At 54.5% G+C, this 15680-nt stretch overlaps 1 protein-coding gene across 1 annotated transcript in view; it reads right to left on the minus strand.

Annotated features, from left to right (window-relative positions):
• The window catches only part of LOC108927599 (heparan-sulfate 6-O-sulfotransferase 1-A), a 59505-nt gene extending 45421 nt beyond the window's left edge, over positions 1–14084 (minus strand). The window contains exon 1 of the mRNA XM_018741010.2: positions 13384–14084. Within this exon, the coding sequence (XP_018596526.2) occupies positions 13384–13880 (497 nt within the window). The 5' untranslated portion in view covers positions 13881–14084. The remainder of the gene's footprint in view (positions 1–13383) is intronic.
• Between the last annotated feature and the right edge of the window lie 1596 nt (positions 14085–15680).

Below are 15680 nucleotides of genomic sequence, written 5' to 3' on the forward strand. Positions count from 1 at the left end.
GACTCAGCACCTCCTGGGTGGGAGAGGGGCAAGCAAACAATGGCCCTGCGCTCCGAATTCTGCGGGTACATCGGAGCGCCTTAGGTGCACGTCGTGGGCAAAGGTTCGACGGCAGCTCGCATCTATGGAATTCACGCGCAGTCACGCGTTCTCGCTGTGTTCGCGGTCCAGAGACGTGTGGAGGATGACAGCTGCAGCAAACCGCTCGCGTACTCCCCCCGTGCCGCGAAAAGCACCCGAATGGTCGTCGAGTCGAATTCGACTCCACGACCGCTTTCCCTACCAACGCCGCACGCCGGGCTCGAACATCGTGCTTCGGGCAGCCGTTCGGTAAACGGACAGGGGTCGCGCAACATGGAAACCGCATACGTGCACGAACTCGGCCAACAGAGATCGGACAGCGACGCTAATCCACAGCCGCGGACCAGTCGGACCCTTCGTAGTGCTTTGCGGCACCGGGGAGTCCGCGGCGTTCCGGGCCGAACCCTTACTTCCCAGCTCCCGGGAAAACGTGAGACAAACCTCTCGAGATTTTCCCGACCGTCGGAAACATCCGCTTCGAAAGGTCTCCTCGTCGGCCCACCTCGGCGCCGATGCTCGCGGCGGTCCCGGAGGTGCGGCGGAGGAAGAGGCCGGGCCTCGTCGACACCACGGGGTCTACGACCGACTACAGCGTGAGCTGCAGAAGAGCCCTCTCCGGCGCCCCGTCGAGTAATCCTCACGCTCCACCACATCCTCCGCCTTCCGTAATCCAGAGATACGGTCGGCTCTTAAAATCAGCAGCAAGAGCTCCGGTGTCAACTTTAATCTTTAATGTGCTCTGTGACCGAAGGAAGGAAACGAGCGTTAAAAAATGAAACAAAACTGCCCGAACACCACAAGACCACAAGAGCGAGCTATTCAATCAACCGCCCTGCAATCACGCTTCTTAGGAGGAAGTCCAAATCCAATTAATTTGTTGCATGGAAAGAACCCAAGACCCACCGGATTATTTCTTAGATATTTTGCTGACAGTTAAGTGTGAAAAAATCTCTGTACATGCATTCACTCGTCTTTAATATGCAGCACTTAAGAGGAAACCAAAATAACTGACTACAAAGAACAAATAGCAGCCCATTAGGCTAAATCTCAGTATAATCGTTCCCCATGTTGGAAGCCGACGGCATACGAGCTCGTTTGGTCAAAACTGAAAAGGCAACTTTTCGGGGATTGAAACTGCTGCCGTAAATGCACACGTCTACCTGCGCGGTGGACCTTGTGCGCTTGGAGGCCCGCGGTGCACAGCACAGTCCAAACCACTCAAAGGCCTCTCTTCTCTCGGGGTGTTAAGGGTTAACAGCAGCTTAGTATCAACTGGATGAGATGCTCCCAAATTCCTAAAGATGGCATTATCAGAAATTCCCCACCAAAAAAACCGTAACCAAACACGCCACACTTGGACTCTACTGCACTCCTTGATATTCCACCCTTGCAAACCTCCACATTTTACTCACATAGTAAAGCCCTTGATACTCAGCTGATGCCCAGGTTCTCCTGAACATCACAGCCACAGAAAGGAAATGATTCTCATTAAAGTTGCTGGGTTAAAGGAATGACACCACCACAACAAGAACCGACTTCCAGCCGAAGCTTGCACCGATGTTGACTGCAGTTTAAAAAAAACAGACGACAAGCCTTCTGTGTTGCTTCTCATGCCGGGTCCAAGAACGACACCGAAAACATTAGGAAGCCGAAGGATGGATGGAGACGCGGAAAGAGCAGTTGGTCCATGTTCCGGTGGGAGCTGGAGAAGAACATGTCCTGTCGCGGGAAGAGGTAGGCCGCGCTCGTCCCCGTCATGCCTTCGTGCATTCTAATAGAGTAGGAAGATTAACTATGTCCCCTTTGTCCCCCATTATTCTCACTGTTTTCAGAGGTCAACAACATCTCCCCCCTTCTTTCTTGCTTTCACTATGCTTAACTCAGTTGGATGTACTTTCCCGCGAGAAAGATTCTCCTGCCGGCGGTGAAGCCAACGATGCACAGCAGTAAAGAGCTGAATCCAGGTGAAGATGAGGAGGATGCCAATCAGACATGACAGTAAATCATTCCTGTTTTTTAAAACCTACAGCTATAAGGGAAACGTTCATACTTTGTGTCGAGAACATAGCTCTGGAAAAGCAGGTAGATAACATCTGCCTTTAGAAAAGGAAACCGGGGAAAATGTTTACGATTCTTCAGTAGGACTTGTGGGTAAATGTCAAGCTTTTCGCTGACCCACACAGAGTCGTGCAGCGAAGCCTTCCTTTCCAGGCCCAGAAGAACAGAACTTGAGAAGATCCTCACAGCACTCAGAGTGTGAAGAAAGAGACCGAGAAAATGGAACTCTGTGGGTCAGAGGACTGGATTTCAAAGCGCCGCAATGATGTCCAGCGGAAACAACTCTGGCTCTGCGATGGGCTCCCGTACGGGAACAGCCGCAGTCGACCCTCCAACCACCATCGCCTCTTTGGGTCGTCCTTCAGCGGCGCGTTGCGCCGGGTGCCAATCCCGCGCTCGGACCAGCAGCCCGGGCAAGCCTGCTCTCGGGTCTCGGCGCACGTCCCCCCCGTCAATATCCCGGCGCTCGGCGAAGCCGATGAGACCTCCAGGCAGAAGTAGGATCTGCATATCGACAAAAAAGAGCAAGTGCACACACTGCAGTCACGGCGCGGGACACAACCGCAGATTCCCAGGCTGCACACAGTTAGGGAGTTTGCCAGATGCGTCTCATGAGACAAACTGCACCTAAGTGACAGACGAGGCCCCAACGGCCCAGCGCAGTGTGTCTCTGAGCTTCGAAAGGAGGAAAACTGCCTTCCTTGTGCTCGACGGAAAAAAAAGCTCTCCTCCCAGTTGCTCCCTCGGTCTCTCCGTTTCCGCCTCTCCGCCCCAGATACGCTCGGCTAAATGCACGACGAGCTCTCCGTACGCTGGCGAGATGCTGCGGCGCACGTTGACCGCTCTGCGGACGCCGTCTCTCCCTTCCGTTCGGAGCTGGGAGTCCCCGGTCCCTCCACCTGCATCTAGAGTTAACGCACGATTGGCCCGAGGAGAGCCGGGGCACCCGGGAGCACCCGGTCTTCTCAGAAAGTTCGTGGATAAACCGTCGCCTCGTTCCCTACGCTGTCCAGCAGTTTCGCACTTCCCGAAAGCACGTTCTACGCTTGAACGCAGACCTGAACATAACACACTCCCTCGATGGTGGAGCAGGGGCTCTTCGCGGGCCCTACCGACGACTCGTGCGTCAGACAGAAAACACATCGTACGGATTAAAGAAGAATCTATGGGCAGCTTGTAACGGATCAGGTTTGCGCCAAACGCTCCGGGAAGGAGTAGCGAAATCCCGAACTTCCGCAAACTCAAGAGGAGGATTAAAACGAGGACGAGTCGATCGCGGCCGAGCGAGAGAGGAGCAGAGGAAAAAGCTCTTTGTCTGTGGCCTCGTTCGAGGACACCATTAGCCTAATAAGAATGGATTTATAGCTTCTCGTTCTAATCACGTCAGGGTCGCGGCTCTTACAAGTCATACCGCTGCTCGCCGCTACAATGACGAAACGACACCTCTGACGTAAGACAAGAGGCATCGGTATTTTCCACGGCAATGGACTGCTGCCACTTCTCACGGGCAGCAACGGCCTCGAGGACGACTTTTTACGGGATAAAGTGCTTTCGTTGTCGCTCTCCTTCTCGTCCGATCCTTTATTCTCCAAGCAGCAGGGCGATTCCCTACCGGCTCCCGGCCTGACGAGAGCGCCAGCGCTAAGAGTAAGTAAACGTGCGTTGTCTTCTGTGTTTAACACAAGCTTTCTTCCCACACTGAGTGGCTTAATTAAGACACATCTGATGGCAAAGAGGAAGAAAACACCAGCCTGCACGTAACAATGTAACGCACAAAGAATATTTGTGAAGTTTCATTCATTTAGCCAGGATAAATTATACTCATTACAGTACAACAAATAAATGTTTGCTTTTCTTTCACAGCAGACTGCCCGAAGGGACCGTTTCACTGAGATCGGTGCTTCTTCACATCCCAGGAAGCACGGCCATCGTTAGCTGCCATGTGCTGCTCTTTCGCACTCAAGACCCATCAAGGATCCAACTGGGTACAGCGAGCAGAGCTGCTGTCGCAGAGCGCCTGGACGGTGCGAGAGGATGTGGGTTCGATTCTCCGCTCAGTCTGTGTGGAGTTTGCATGTTCTCCCCATGTCTGCGTGGGCTTCTTCCGGGTGCTCTGGTTTCCTCCCACACTCCAAAGACATGCCGTTCAGGTTCCCCCATAGTGTGTGAGTGACAGAGAGAGTGTGTGTGTGTGTCCCACTGATGCATGGATGAGTGACCCAGTGTAAGTAGTGTATCTAGCAGTGTAAGTCACCACGGTGAAGAAGATGTGTGGGCTGATAACACTACACAGAGTTGATTGCAAGTCGCTTTGGAGAAAAGCGTCTGATCAATAAATAAATGTAACTGAAACCGCCTCACCCAAACCCGGTCTAACCCTCACAAGGGACCAGGTATCCCGATCCCCACTGCAGAACACCAGTCGTGCCGCACGGAGACATGCAGGCCTTCAAAATTTTAGGCCTTACGGTTCAAGCTTATGGTAGGGGAGGTAAAGGGGGTAATCAGTCACACTATCTGCAAATGGACACTATGTTGTCATAGTGATTCTAAACAACGTCTATTTGTCCACCGTAAAGTGGCATATTTATCATGATAAAACATTTCAGAAACACTGCGAAAGGGCTCTTCGATATTCCCCGAGGTAAAGGTAACGCTCGTGCGATAACACTGGCAAAAAAAATTGGGCAACATTACTGCCGCGCTCTAAATACGGCTCTTATTTTAACAGACACCGATCCTGCAGCTCTCGATAACAGTCGTGCCTTTCGCAGGCTGTTCGCAGGCCACACACAGGGTGACGGTGAGAGCGAAATCGTGTTACGCAACCTCTTTTGGTTGAAGCCCAAGAAGCCCGGTCAACTGTCTGTCGTCCCCATCGAGGACAAGTACGGTTTTGCCGCTGCGGACTTCGCAGGGGGGTCACGAGAACGATGTCGCCTGGAACGTATTAGGAAATAAACGGAAGAGAAAAATGCGTGACGTGCGCCATCCCTGCGTGTCAACCGCAAGTCTGCCGCTCTTGGACCGATCAAAGTGCCTGAACGTGGGATCTCATCTCCAGGCTGCCTGCGCAACAAACTTTGTTCCCATGACACCGTTGAAAAATTGACAGGGGCCAAGTCATTTATCCGTCACCTTACGGGGAGACACGCTTCCAAAGCTACGGGCCTCGGGAAGCTCTGTAACCGATCTCGGAACAAAGGCTCACGCGGCTGCCTCTCGCTGCAAATTACGGCAGACGTTGCTCAGCTCCGCAGGAAGCTTCCGAGCGAGGCGTTCTCATCGACCTTCGCGCCGCGAACTAACCCGGCTGCTTAGCGGACCCTTCCAGCGAACGCGGCGAGCCTTTGCGCGCACCTCGGGTGGGGCACCCTCCTCAAGGGTCAAACGGCAGGACCTCGACATGCCTCCGTGCGGTCGCCGGTACCGCATCCCGTCTGATCGCGCCTCCGATCGTCCCGGGATCGTTCGACAGGTCTCCGAGCGGTCATTCCGCGGCTTCCCTCGGATCGCTGCCGTGTCTCCGAAGGCAGAACGCTACGCGGCGGCGGCGGCGCCGTAACGGGGCGGCCGGCAGCGGGGAGGCAGCGTGTAACGTGATCACGCCGAGACGAACAAAGCTCCTCTCTCTCAGGCAAGCACTGAAATGAGAGAGAGAGAGAAGGCAGCTCCAACAATGTTTTTACTGTTTGACATACAAGAGAGGTGCACGACAACGCCTTTTCCCAAGCATCCCGTTACCAGCGTCCGCGCTCCCCGAGCCGTATGACGGGAGGCATGATTCACATTTGCGGGCCGCGAGAAGATTTGCATAGCCACGTCAGCGGCTTTGACGCCGCGGGGCTTTAATCCACACTGATCTGATTGGATTAAGAGATCAGCGCCGCCGTCCTGCTTAAGGGGGGGAACGGAATTAGTCTCACGGCTCTCCTGACACTTATCCGGCTGCCTCGCCACACCCGGCAAACCGCGGCCGGAGACCGGAGACCTCTCCGCCCGGCAGCCCGAGCACCTGGCCATCTTACGTAGCCGCACACCTGGTTACTTCCTTTCCGAAAACGTCTAACCGCTACCGTACACGGCGTCCATGCACGTGACGTGAGGCGCCTTCCTGCAAGGGGTCACACACACACATAAAAGAATACAGTGAGGTGACTGGAGTTAAACCCCCACCCCACCCCAAAAAGGCACACATCGCAGAGCTGCCGCCGACCTGTCGCACGTATCGAAAATTAACGCGGAAAACTGCAATGAATGTAATCGGACACGAGCGGCAGCGGGAATCGATTCTGTTCCGATTCCCACGTCTCGCATCGGTCCCGTTGGAATCGCAGCTCGCATCAATTCAGGCCACGCAAATCCAACTCCATTTCCTCCTGCAGGGATGGGATTCAAGCCCAATTCTGGACATTAAGCTTCTCGAGATTGATTTTTCAATTCTCAAGCGGATTCCTGCTGTACTTTGACAGGTGGCAAAATGAAGCGCACACAAACACACACACACACACACACACACACACACACACACACACTACTCAAAACGGGAGTGAAAGGAAGGTAGGAACAAAAACCAAAATGAAGAAACGTACTGTGAAAATTCACTACCCTCCAATGGAGATTAGAGACGAACGAACGCTGATCCACTAATTGAAACTAATCTCACAAACACCAATATTCTTCTCCCAGTGGAATCGCACATTTAAATGTTGAAAAGAGCAACAAACGTTGAGTCGTAAAGACCCATTTCCCACAACCTGACCGTTAGGCTCCACATGCACTGTAGCTCACATCCTGCACACCGTTAAAGCTCAGCTGAGAAGAGACCTGAGCTGCAGTGAAATGGACTGTTGTTTGGACTGCGCTGCGCGACACTTTGGAAAAGTGTAAATGTGGAGCGAGAGCAGCGCAGCGTAAAAGTGATGTGATTCCATATGTTGGCGTTTCCAGTGAAACGCCCACGCACTGACTGAAACCGCTTGTCCCGAGCGGGGTCGCGGCGAACTGGAGGGGACACACCCAGGACGGGACGCCAGTCTATCACAAGGCGCTCCAAGCGGGACTCGAACGCCAAACCCAGCAGAAAGCAGGACCCGGCCAAACCCGTTTGTAAGCGTGAGCCGACGACGCTGTTGCGCACCGAGCCCAAAATCCAAACGGCTCCCACGTAGCGAAATGAGTTTCAGAAGACACTGCCGTTTCAGTTCCCCTGTCCCCGAACCCCTTCGGCTCAGGGCCTCCGACACGAAGGCGTCCCCCGAAGGACGGCTCTGAGGGACCGCGGGTCCCGCCTCGCAGACACGGGTTCCCCTGGACTCGGCGCGACCGCAAAACGGGCCCGAGGACAAACGCGAGGCGCCGAAACGAGCAGAGAGGCGGCGCCGCGCTCCAGGACGGCACGCGCGGATTAGCGCGTTACGCGCCGGCGCTGCCGGCCGGTCCGGGGAGAACAAGCATGTCTTTCGGGGCCAGGTGTCGGGGCGCTAAATCTGACGCGTATAATTACAGGGTCCCGCGAACCCACAGACACGCTAAATACAAACAAGGCTTCCCCACATGCATGAAGCCACATAAAAATTTGGCTCATTGTTCGAAAAGGAACGCCCCTCGGAGCTTTACGGAAGCTCACGTTAACGCCCTTCCGTCGTCGCATGGAGCGGTGCGGGGCAGCCTTACGCGTCTGGCGCTTCTCCACCAGGATGCATAAAAAGAAAATGACTTCCCTTTGGGCACCGAGGTTTGGTAATAAATTGCTTTATGAGCAGAAGCGTCAGTAATCGTTCCGCCGAGCCGCGCGGCTCAACAGCTCGGCGAAGTCTGTCGACCACAGCAGCGCTCCGTCTCAACGTGAGCGCGCCAGTTCAGGTTGTGTTACCCATCCGCTGGCGCGGAGCCAAGTCCATCCCTCCCCCCGCAGGTATGCGGTTCGTCACGATAGGGGCCCCGGCGACTTTCTCATGACCTACGAAGGAGGCCCGGGGCAAGAGGAGGAGAAACGAGCGGCGCGCCGTGTTTGCGAAGGGCGAACCGCTCCAGCGCACCTCCGGATCGCGTCCTCCGAGCGCCGGCGGAAGGCGGCCGCCGGCGACCGACCTTCTTCGCAGTTTACATAACCTACGTCTCCAGGGCGAAGTCACGCGACCACAGCCACGCCCCGGTGACGGCTGCGCCTGGGTAAGTGGGGCAGGTGACATGAGGAGCGGTGCTCGGGGCGCAGTTACAAAGAGCGGGAGGTGGAGCAGCTCCTGAAAGCCGCCCCCAGGAGGGATCTCCAGGTCTCCCAGCCGCCTTACCGCCATGAAATCAGACCCCACCGTGACACAGGAAACGGGAGAGAACATCGTGCCGCCGAGGCAGACGGGGAGCGGGGAACGGCTCTTCAAACGAGCCGTCTAGGCGCCCGAGATCCAAGGCTTACGAGGGAAGACGTGCTTCAGAGCCATTTCGAGGGACGCCAAAGAGCATTTTTTATGAACGGCTTCCTTCTCAAAGGGACTTGAGGTGACGCGTCCCCATGTTTGAAAACCACGTCATTTCACGCTTCACAGGGACGCCTCTTTGGAAAAGCAGAGATGAATCCGGCACCGCGTTTCTATCAAGGGCAGGAGCTTTTCGGTTTGGAGCGCAGCTGTAGTAGGCGACACGTGCTAGCAATACGCGGTTCGCCGAGACACCAAACCTCCACCGGTGGAACGTGGGAGACGGAGAAACGCGCCGAGTACCCGCCGAGGGTGACCGCTCCTCACTCCTGCCGTCAACAGAGTGAGCCGAAGCTCTTTGCAATAACGGGTTCTTCACTCGCTACGTCTCAAGGGAGCGGAGTAACACGTCGCAATCGGGGTTCGATTCCTCCGCCTCTTGCCCGACGGGACCCACACGAAACGCTCGCGGATCGAGCGCTTCGCGTACCCGTCGGCCGACTTCCTCAACTGAAGCGATTTTACGGGATAGCAGACACCGCTGCGATGTCACGACAGAACACGGAGCTGCCAGTGAACGTCACAGGGAAGTCCTAAATGCACGACGAGTCATGGGCACCGTGCAGAGCTGAGATGTAGAGGCGCAAACCCTATAACAATGATGACGATCACCATAAAGAACAACTACAAGCCACTAAGGCCACTGGCACTTGTCACTGTGCCTCCACCCAAACCCGCTGTTCTCTCTCTCTTCACATTCAAACTACGGAAGACCTTATGGGAACCGCGGACGCCCTTATCTACCCAGGAGCAACCACCGAAGCTATCAGGCATCTGGCCCTCTGACGGCAAAGTACAAGGTCACAAAACGCGAGAAGATGCCGAGAGAGGGCGCCCGACAGGCCAGCCTCCGCCCGCACGTCCACGCAACGAGGACCTCGCGGAAGGAAGGCTGAAAAGAGGCGGGCACAAAGACGGCGACGACTCCACCGCGTTCCCCTGTACTCTCGATTAGCGAGATCACGCTGTCGAGACTCAACGGCCGTGGGAGCAATGTTTCTCCTTCCTTCGAGCGCTCGCTCCTCAGCGATACTTAACCGCGCCGACGGGGACGACTGCTGTCGGACTCTCCGTCATCACGAGCGCTCGGCAAATTGACATCCTGTTGGGCGACGCGCGCTCAGCAGTCCTCGCAGAAGGAAGGAAAAATAAACAGCACGAGCGTTACGCGGAATTGCGTTTCTGTTTTAACTACTATGAAAGAGTCCTCCCAAATCCCTCGGCCGGTGCGATTGAAGAGCGAGCCCACGCAGTATTCCCCGCGCCGCGGCCAGAAACAAGCCGTCCTAATTTAGCTTCCGACTTGAGGCAGATGAAACAAAAAGGCCTACTTCCGTGGCGACGCTCGGCAGCAAACGGCTCCAAACCGCGTTGAGCGGAGCTCCGAGACCCTCGCGGCAACATCCGTAGGGTTCGAATCCTGCATCGAGTGTCATTCGGCCCCGGTTCCTCGATCGCGTCATTCGGATCAGGCGCGAAGTCCTCGACGCATCGGGCAGACCAAGGACGGGCCTTCGGCGGAGCTTCGCAGTTGGGTTTTCATTAAACGTTTTTGCTTCCGGGATCCAAATCGGCGGCCATCAAAAGGCGGGAGGTAACGTACACAATGCGAGGGCAACGCTGGGAGAACAGAGTGTGCCGGACTTCTCTGGAACATCTGTTATTTACTCCCGAGAGATCGTGTGCGGACCTGCCTTTTTTTAGTCATCACCCAGCACAAACGTTTAAAGTAAATAGGGCACGTTCGCATTCCCCGCCAGGACCAAGTTCAAGGTCTGCACGCGGGCACCGGGAACACTCGATCTCCGGGCTCAACGAGGCCAGAGGAGATTCCGCTCGATATCGAGCGTCTTTGGGAGATTAATTGTCACCTAACAGCTGAGCTGCAATGTCATCCCTTCACCTGAGAGATGCTTTCCTGGACAGACACACAGTTACACCCAAATTTGTAACGTCTGGCCATTCGCATCCATGTGTAACAACTCCATGTGCTTTGTGTTGAAAAAAATATTACTCTTTATATACAGACATGTGTCGCTTAACAATGGGGATATGTTCTGAGAAATGCATTGTGAGGTGATTTTGTCATTGTGTGAACATCATAGTGTACTTATACACACCTAGATGGTATAGCCTCCACCATAGAGTGTACCAAAGCAACTTCCAATGAACTCTATGTAGTGTTATCAGCCCACACACCTTATTTACTGCAGTAACTTAACTGCTAGATACACTACTTACACTGGGTCACTCATCCATACACCAGTGGAACACACACACACACACACACTATGGGTGAACCTGGACAGCATGTCTTTGGCGTCTGGGAGGAAACCAGAGCACCCGGAGGAAACCACACAGTCACGGGGAGAACATGCAAACTCCACAGACTGAGTGGGGATCGAACCCACATCCTCTCACACCGCGCAGGCGCTGAGAGAGAGCAGTGCTACTCGCTATGCCACCGTGCTGCCCCACTTATACAAGCCAAGATGGTATAGCCTCGATGCAGTCAAGAGACGCGGTAAACACAAGATTTATGATGCTGCTGCTGGCGTAACACAGCATACTGCTTTACAGAAAACTTTTGTATAAGTAGAAAGAGTACACTGTAAAATAACGATAAAAAGTACAGTATATGAAATACATAAATCTGTGACAGATGCTTCTCATCATTAGAGTATTATGTACTGTATATAATTGTATGTGCTGTACTTTTATACGACTGGCAGCGCAGTAGGTTTGCTTACAGCAGCACCGCCACGAACACGTGAAGAACACGTTGCGCTACGATGTTACGATGGTTACGTAGTCCATAAGAATTTTTCAGCTCCATTATAATGTTATGGGACCAATGTTGTGTTGTGCTTGCTTGGCGCATGATTGTATGTGCATGTATGTCTATATTCCACTCCCCAAAAAGACAACTACAGAGATGGACATGACAGATCTCTCTCTCTCTCTCTCTCTCTCTCTCACACACACACAAACCTTTTTTTTCCTTAAAATTAAGCGGACCGAGAAAAGACCTCTGGAATGAGAAAGGTGGCAAACGACCGAGTTCGGCCCCTCCCAGTACAAGAAGCATGAGAGGCGACACTGACTGCTATGCCGGCGGCACCGTACAACAATTTGCGTTGCATCACGTCGCCGTAATGAAGAACGCCGAGCTGCCGCGCCGCTCGATTGGCCTCGATTAGCTCCGTCGGCAGAGGGTTTGAGGTTCAGCCCGAAGAGCGGCGCCGGTCCGCGGCGCAACGTTGGAGTTCGGCGGAGAAGCACGCGGCGCACAAGGCCGTCCGCCGGGTCCGTTTCGGTACAGAGCGCAGCGGCACCTCCTTCGCGTCTCCGCCCCGGGGCTCTAGAGCCATCGGCTCAGCGCCGGGGTGCCGTCTGCCCTAGAGCTCGTCTTCGGGCGGCACCGGTGGTTCTTTACGGCACGGAAGCGTAACGTCGGACGGAACCCAGGCTCCGGGCCTCGTTTAAAAGCGTCATTTCACCGTAATGCCAGGTAGCGCCGTGGTCCTTCACGCCGCGCAGGCAGCAGTGACGCACAGCGCTCCAGTCATTGACGACTCGCTTCTGCGGCGTTCTCACACACACGTACGTGTCATAAAAGCGACCTGCAGAGAAGAGAATGTGCACTAAGAGTATTTTCAATAGTGTGTGTGTGTGTGTGTGTGTGTGTGTGTGAGAGAGAGTGAAAAGCACAAAGGCCTCTGCTCTCACTGCAGCCCCTTGATGACTGTCACCCACCCGTCCTTCGAGCTGCACTGCCTGCTCCCCCAACACACACACACACACACACACACTGACTGTACCCTAAACCACATGTGTAACGCAGCGTGCGGCGGCTAGGCGCGCGCCAATGATGTCATCCCGTCAGAAGAAGAGGAGTGAAATGTCGGGTTTACGATTACTACTGACTACCGAGTACAGAGTACCGAGTACCCGCTCCTTGGGCTCCCGGGAACACGTGTCCCACCGCTGACTGGGGGCTCCGTGGAAAAAGTCAACTAAATATTGCATAATTAAGTTTTACTGAAATATTCAATGTATTCTTGCAGCGACTCGCCGGGAACATAACATATTAATCATTAATATCGACATGATCACCTAACGTTACTTTAGGGTCCTCAAAGGGCGCGTTACTCTACAATATTCTTATATATTAGAATTTACGACTTATAAACTTGAAAGAAAAAAATGACACTATTCGCACAGAACACACTGATCTCGTCACAAGCGAATTCCCGAACTTTCTGAATAAACGAGTCATGATAAAGTGTGTGGAAGAAAGGATCGAGTAGCGAAGCAAACGAGAACGGAGGTCGGAGCACGAGCTGAGGAGACGTTTCATGGTAAAAACGACGCGCGCGCACACAAGGCTGTGTGTTGCGGGTGGCACTGCCTGTCCCTGTCCCCCCCCTCCGACACACACACACACACACACACACACACACACACACACACCTGGTGAGAATTACTCCGGGTGTTTACAAGGGCTGCTCGATAAAGCAGTAATTTTCCACTTTCCCCTCCGCGGTCGGGGGCCATATAGCGCTCCAACCCCCCCACCCCAGGCCACCGCCACCCCCTCCCCTCGCACCGGCCGGGACTGCCTTTCCGTTCGCCGGCTGCGGGCGCTTGCTCCGGTTGCTCCGGTTCCGCGCCGCAAATGAATTTCATTTCTCTTCACCGTAAAAACGGCCCTCAAACTCAAGCAGCAGGGAAAGTTGGCACGCGCGCGCGCGCGCGCCTCTACCTGCGGGTCTTCATCTTGTTCTCCTTCTTGTTGAGCACCCCCGGCACGCAGTTGGTGAGCTCGGTCCAGTCCGCGTGCAGCCCGCAGCTCCAGCCCGTGGAGAAGCGCGAGAAGAGCCACGTCTCCTTCCTGTTGGGCCGGTAGCACGTGCACTTCTTCTGGCCCGGGCGGCAGTCGCAGGGCAGCTCGAGGCGCACGTTCTGCACCAGGTGTCTCCCGAACGTGGTGCCGCCGGTCTTCTGGATGTGCAGGAACACGATCACGTCCTCGCCCTTGATCTCGAAGTCCACGGAGCGCTCGAGCTCGCGCACGGGGAAATAGTACTTCTTGACGTAATGCGGGTCCGGCGTCGGGAACATGTCGGCGTCGTCCTCCACCAGGTAGCTGTGCGGGGAGCCCAAGTTCATGACCCCCGGGGCCACGTACTGGTAGAGGATGAGCATGAAGAAGACGGAGCCCGCGACGATCAGCAGAAACGTGCTGCTCCGCTCGACCATGATCCCCGCCGGCGCCGCGCCAGCGCCACCCGTAGCCGTAGCCGCGTAGCCGTAGCCGCGTAGCCTTAGCGCGTCCCGGTCATCGCAGCCCAGCCGAGGGGACGACGGTTCGGGGCGGGAGCGCGCGCCTCAACCCGGCCGTCCGCGCTCACATCGCGCGCTTTGTGTGGAGCCAGTGCACACACGGGCGCGGGCGGGCGGGCAGGCAGGCAGGCAGGCGGGCGCGCGCATACACACACACGCTCGCTCCCTCGCTCGCTCGCTCTCTCCTGCCCGCCTCCCCCTCTTCCTCCGCCGGCCCCCCTCTTCCTCCGCCGGCCGCCCGCCCGGACTGTCCTCACTGAGTGGCGTGACCGCGCCGCGCGCCGCCGTAGTCCGTCTCCCTGCGCACCGTCATCGGCGACCGCAGCTCTGAGCCCCGCACGCTCGGCCACACACGCTTTTGCGGCGCGAGCGCGCGCGCGCGCGCACCCAGGGAGAGAGAGAGAGAGAGAGAGAGAGAGAGAGAGAGAAACAGCGCGCGGCTCCGTCATACAAAAAATGAAGACGCGCGCCGTAAACGCGTTCAATACGCAGCTTACGGAGCGAAACGTCTCGTAAAAGCAGCGAACCTGTTCCTACTACGTATCGTATCGTATCGTATGTAGCCGACTTTACCACGATTTCCCTTTATACAGCAGCACGGTATTATCGCAGTAGTAAACCCTTGATGAAGGGTACAACTGTCAGGAGGAGAGCGACTCGAACCTTTAGCAGCAGGGACACTTACTGCACCGCCGCTCTTTCTTTGCTTCTTTCTTTCCGTTAATATTTAACTGGTCCTGCCTTTTCTGCGCCACTTGTGCGGATATCATAAAATAAACTGTCTCGCAGTCATGACATCCAGTCGCGTTTTCACACAATACCCATTATGGCACTTGGGACATTACAAAAAGAAATAAAAATCAATGCAGAACTACATGGCAATAACGTTTTAAAGATTTCCTACAGTACAGAACTCGAATGAACGTATAAACTTAAGAAAAATAGTTACTAGTACTGTCTGAATAAACAATGAGTATGAGGCCCCTCCCCCCCGAATATTAGTAGACGTGCTATTTACAAAAGTGCATTAACTTAAGTGTCCGTCCAGTCATTCATCTCATCGCTGTAATATTTTACAAAAGACACCCAAACATTTACGTATCTTTGCAAATGTACGAAACGGACACGAAAGAGCAGCACACAGACACCGCTGCGTTTCGACGCTCTTACGGATAGATGGCGCTGCTGAGCAACGTGTCCTTCGCCTACATTGTATCCAGTCGTCGGGCCTTTTCTGTCGCCTCGGAAGTGGCCGATCATCCCATTGTCTTAATCCTGGTGCGTGGGCCTGAAGACGTTGCAGCAAAATTATTCACTTTTTTAGTGTTGCTCCTTTAAAGTGTATTTACACGAATTCATCTGCGTCTTTCTTCGAATAGGAAACCTGCTTGTGTCATTATCACCAGTAATAAGTCAGATTACTTTAAATTTAACCTCCGTTTCAAGCGATCGGCAGGTGTCAGAAAGGCTTTCATGGTATCAGTTTATTATCTTCGCCTGAAGAGTCGCTGCAATTATTCCTTTTCACGTTTCGGCTTGTTCCGGATGACTGTGGCCTTAGCTCCCGCTTAATAGGCAGTCGTTACTTTGCGGGCAAATGTCAGCAGGCCAGGCCCCCTCCCCTGAGTAAGTGCGAAGGTATGAACGAGTCACATGTCTTTTAGGACACAGCTTGGGTTTGAGCCTTTGTTTGTCAAAGCAGAGCTCACACGTTAA

Source organism: Scleropages formosus, chromosome 19 (assembly GCF_900964775.1).
Source record: "Scleropages formosus chromosome 19, fSclFor1.1, whole genome shotgun sequence".
In the NCBI taxonomy this organism is placed as follows: Eukaryota; Metazoa; Chordata; class Actinopteri; order Osteoglossiformes; family Osteoglossidae; genus Scleropages; species Scleropages formosus.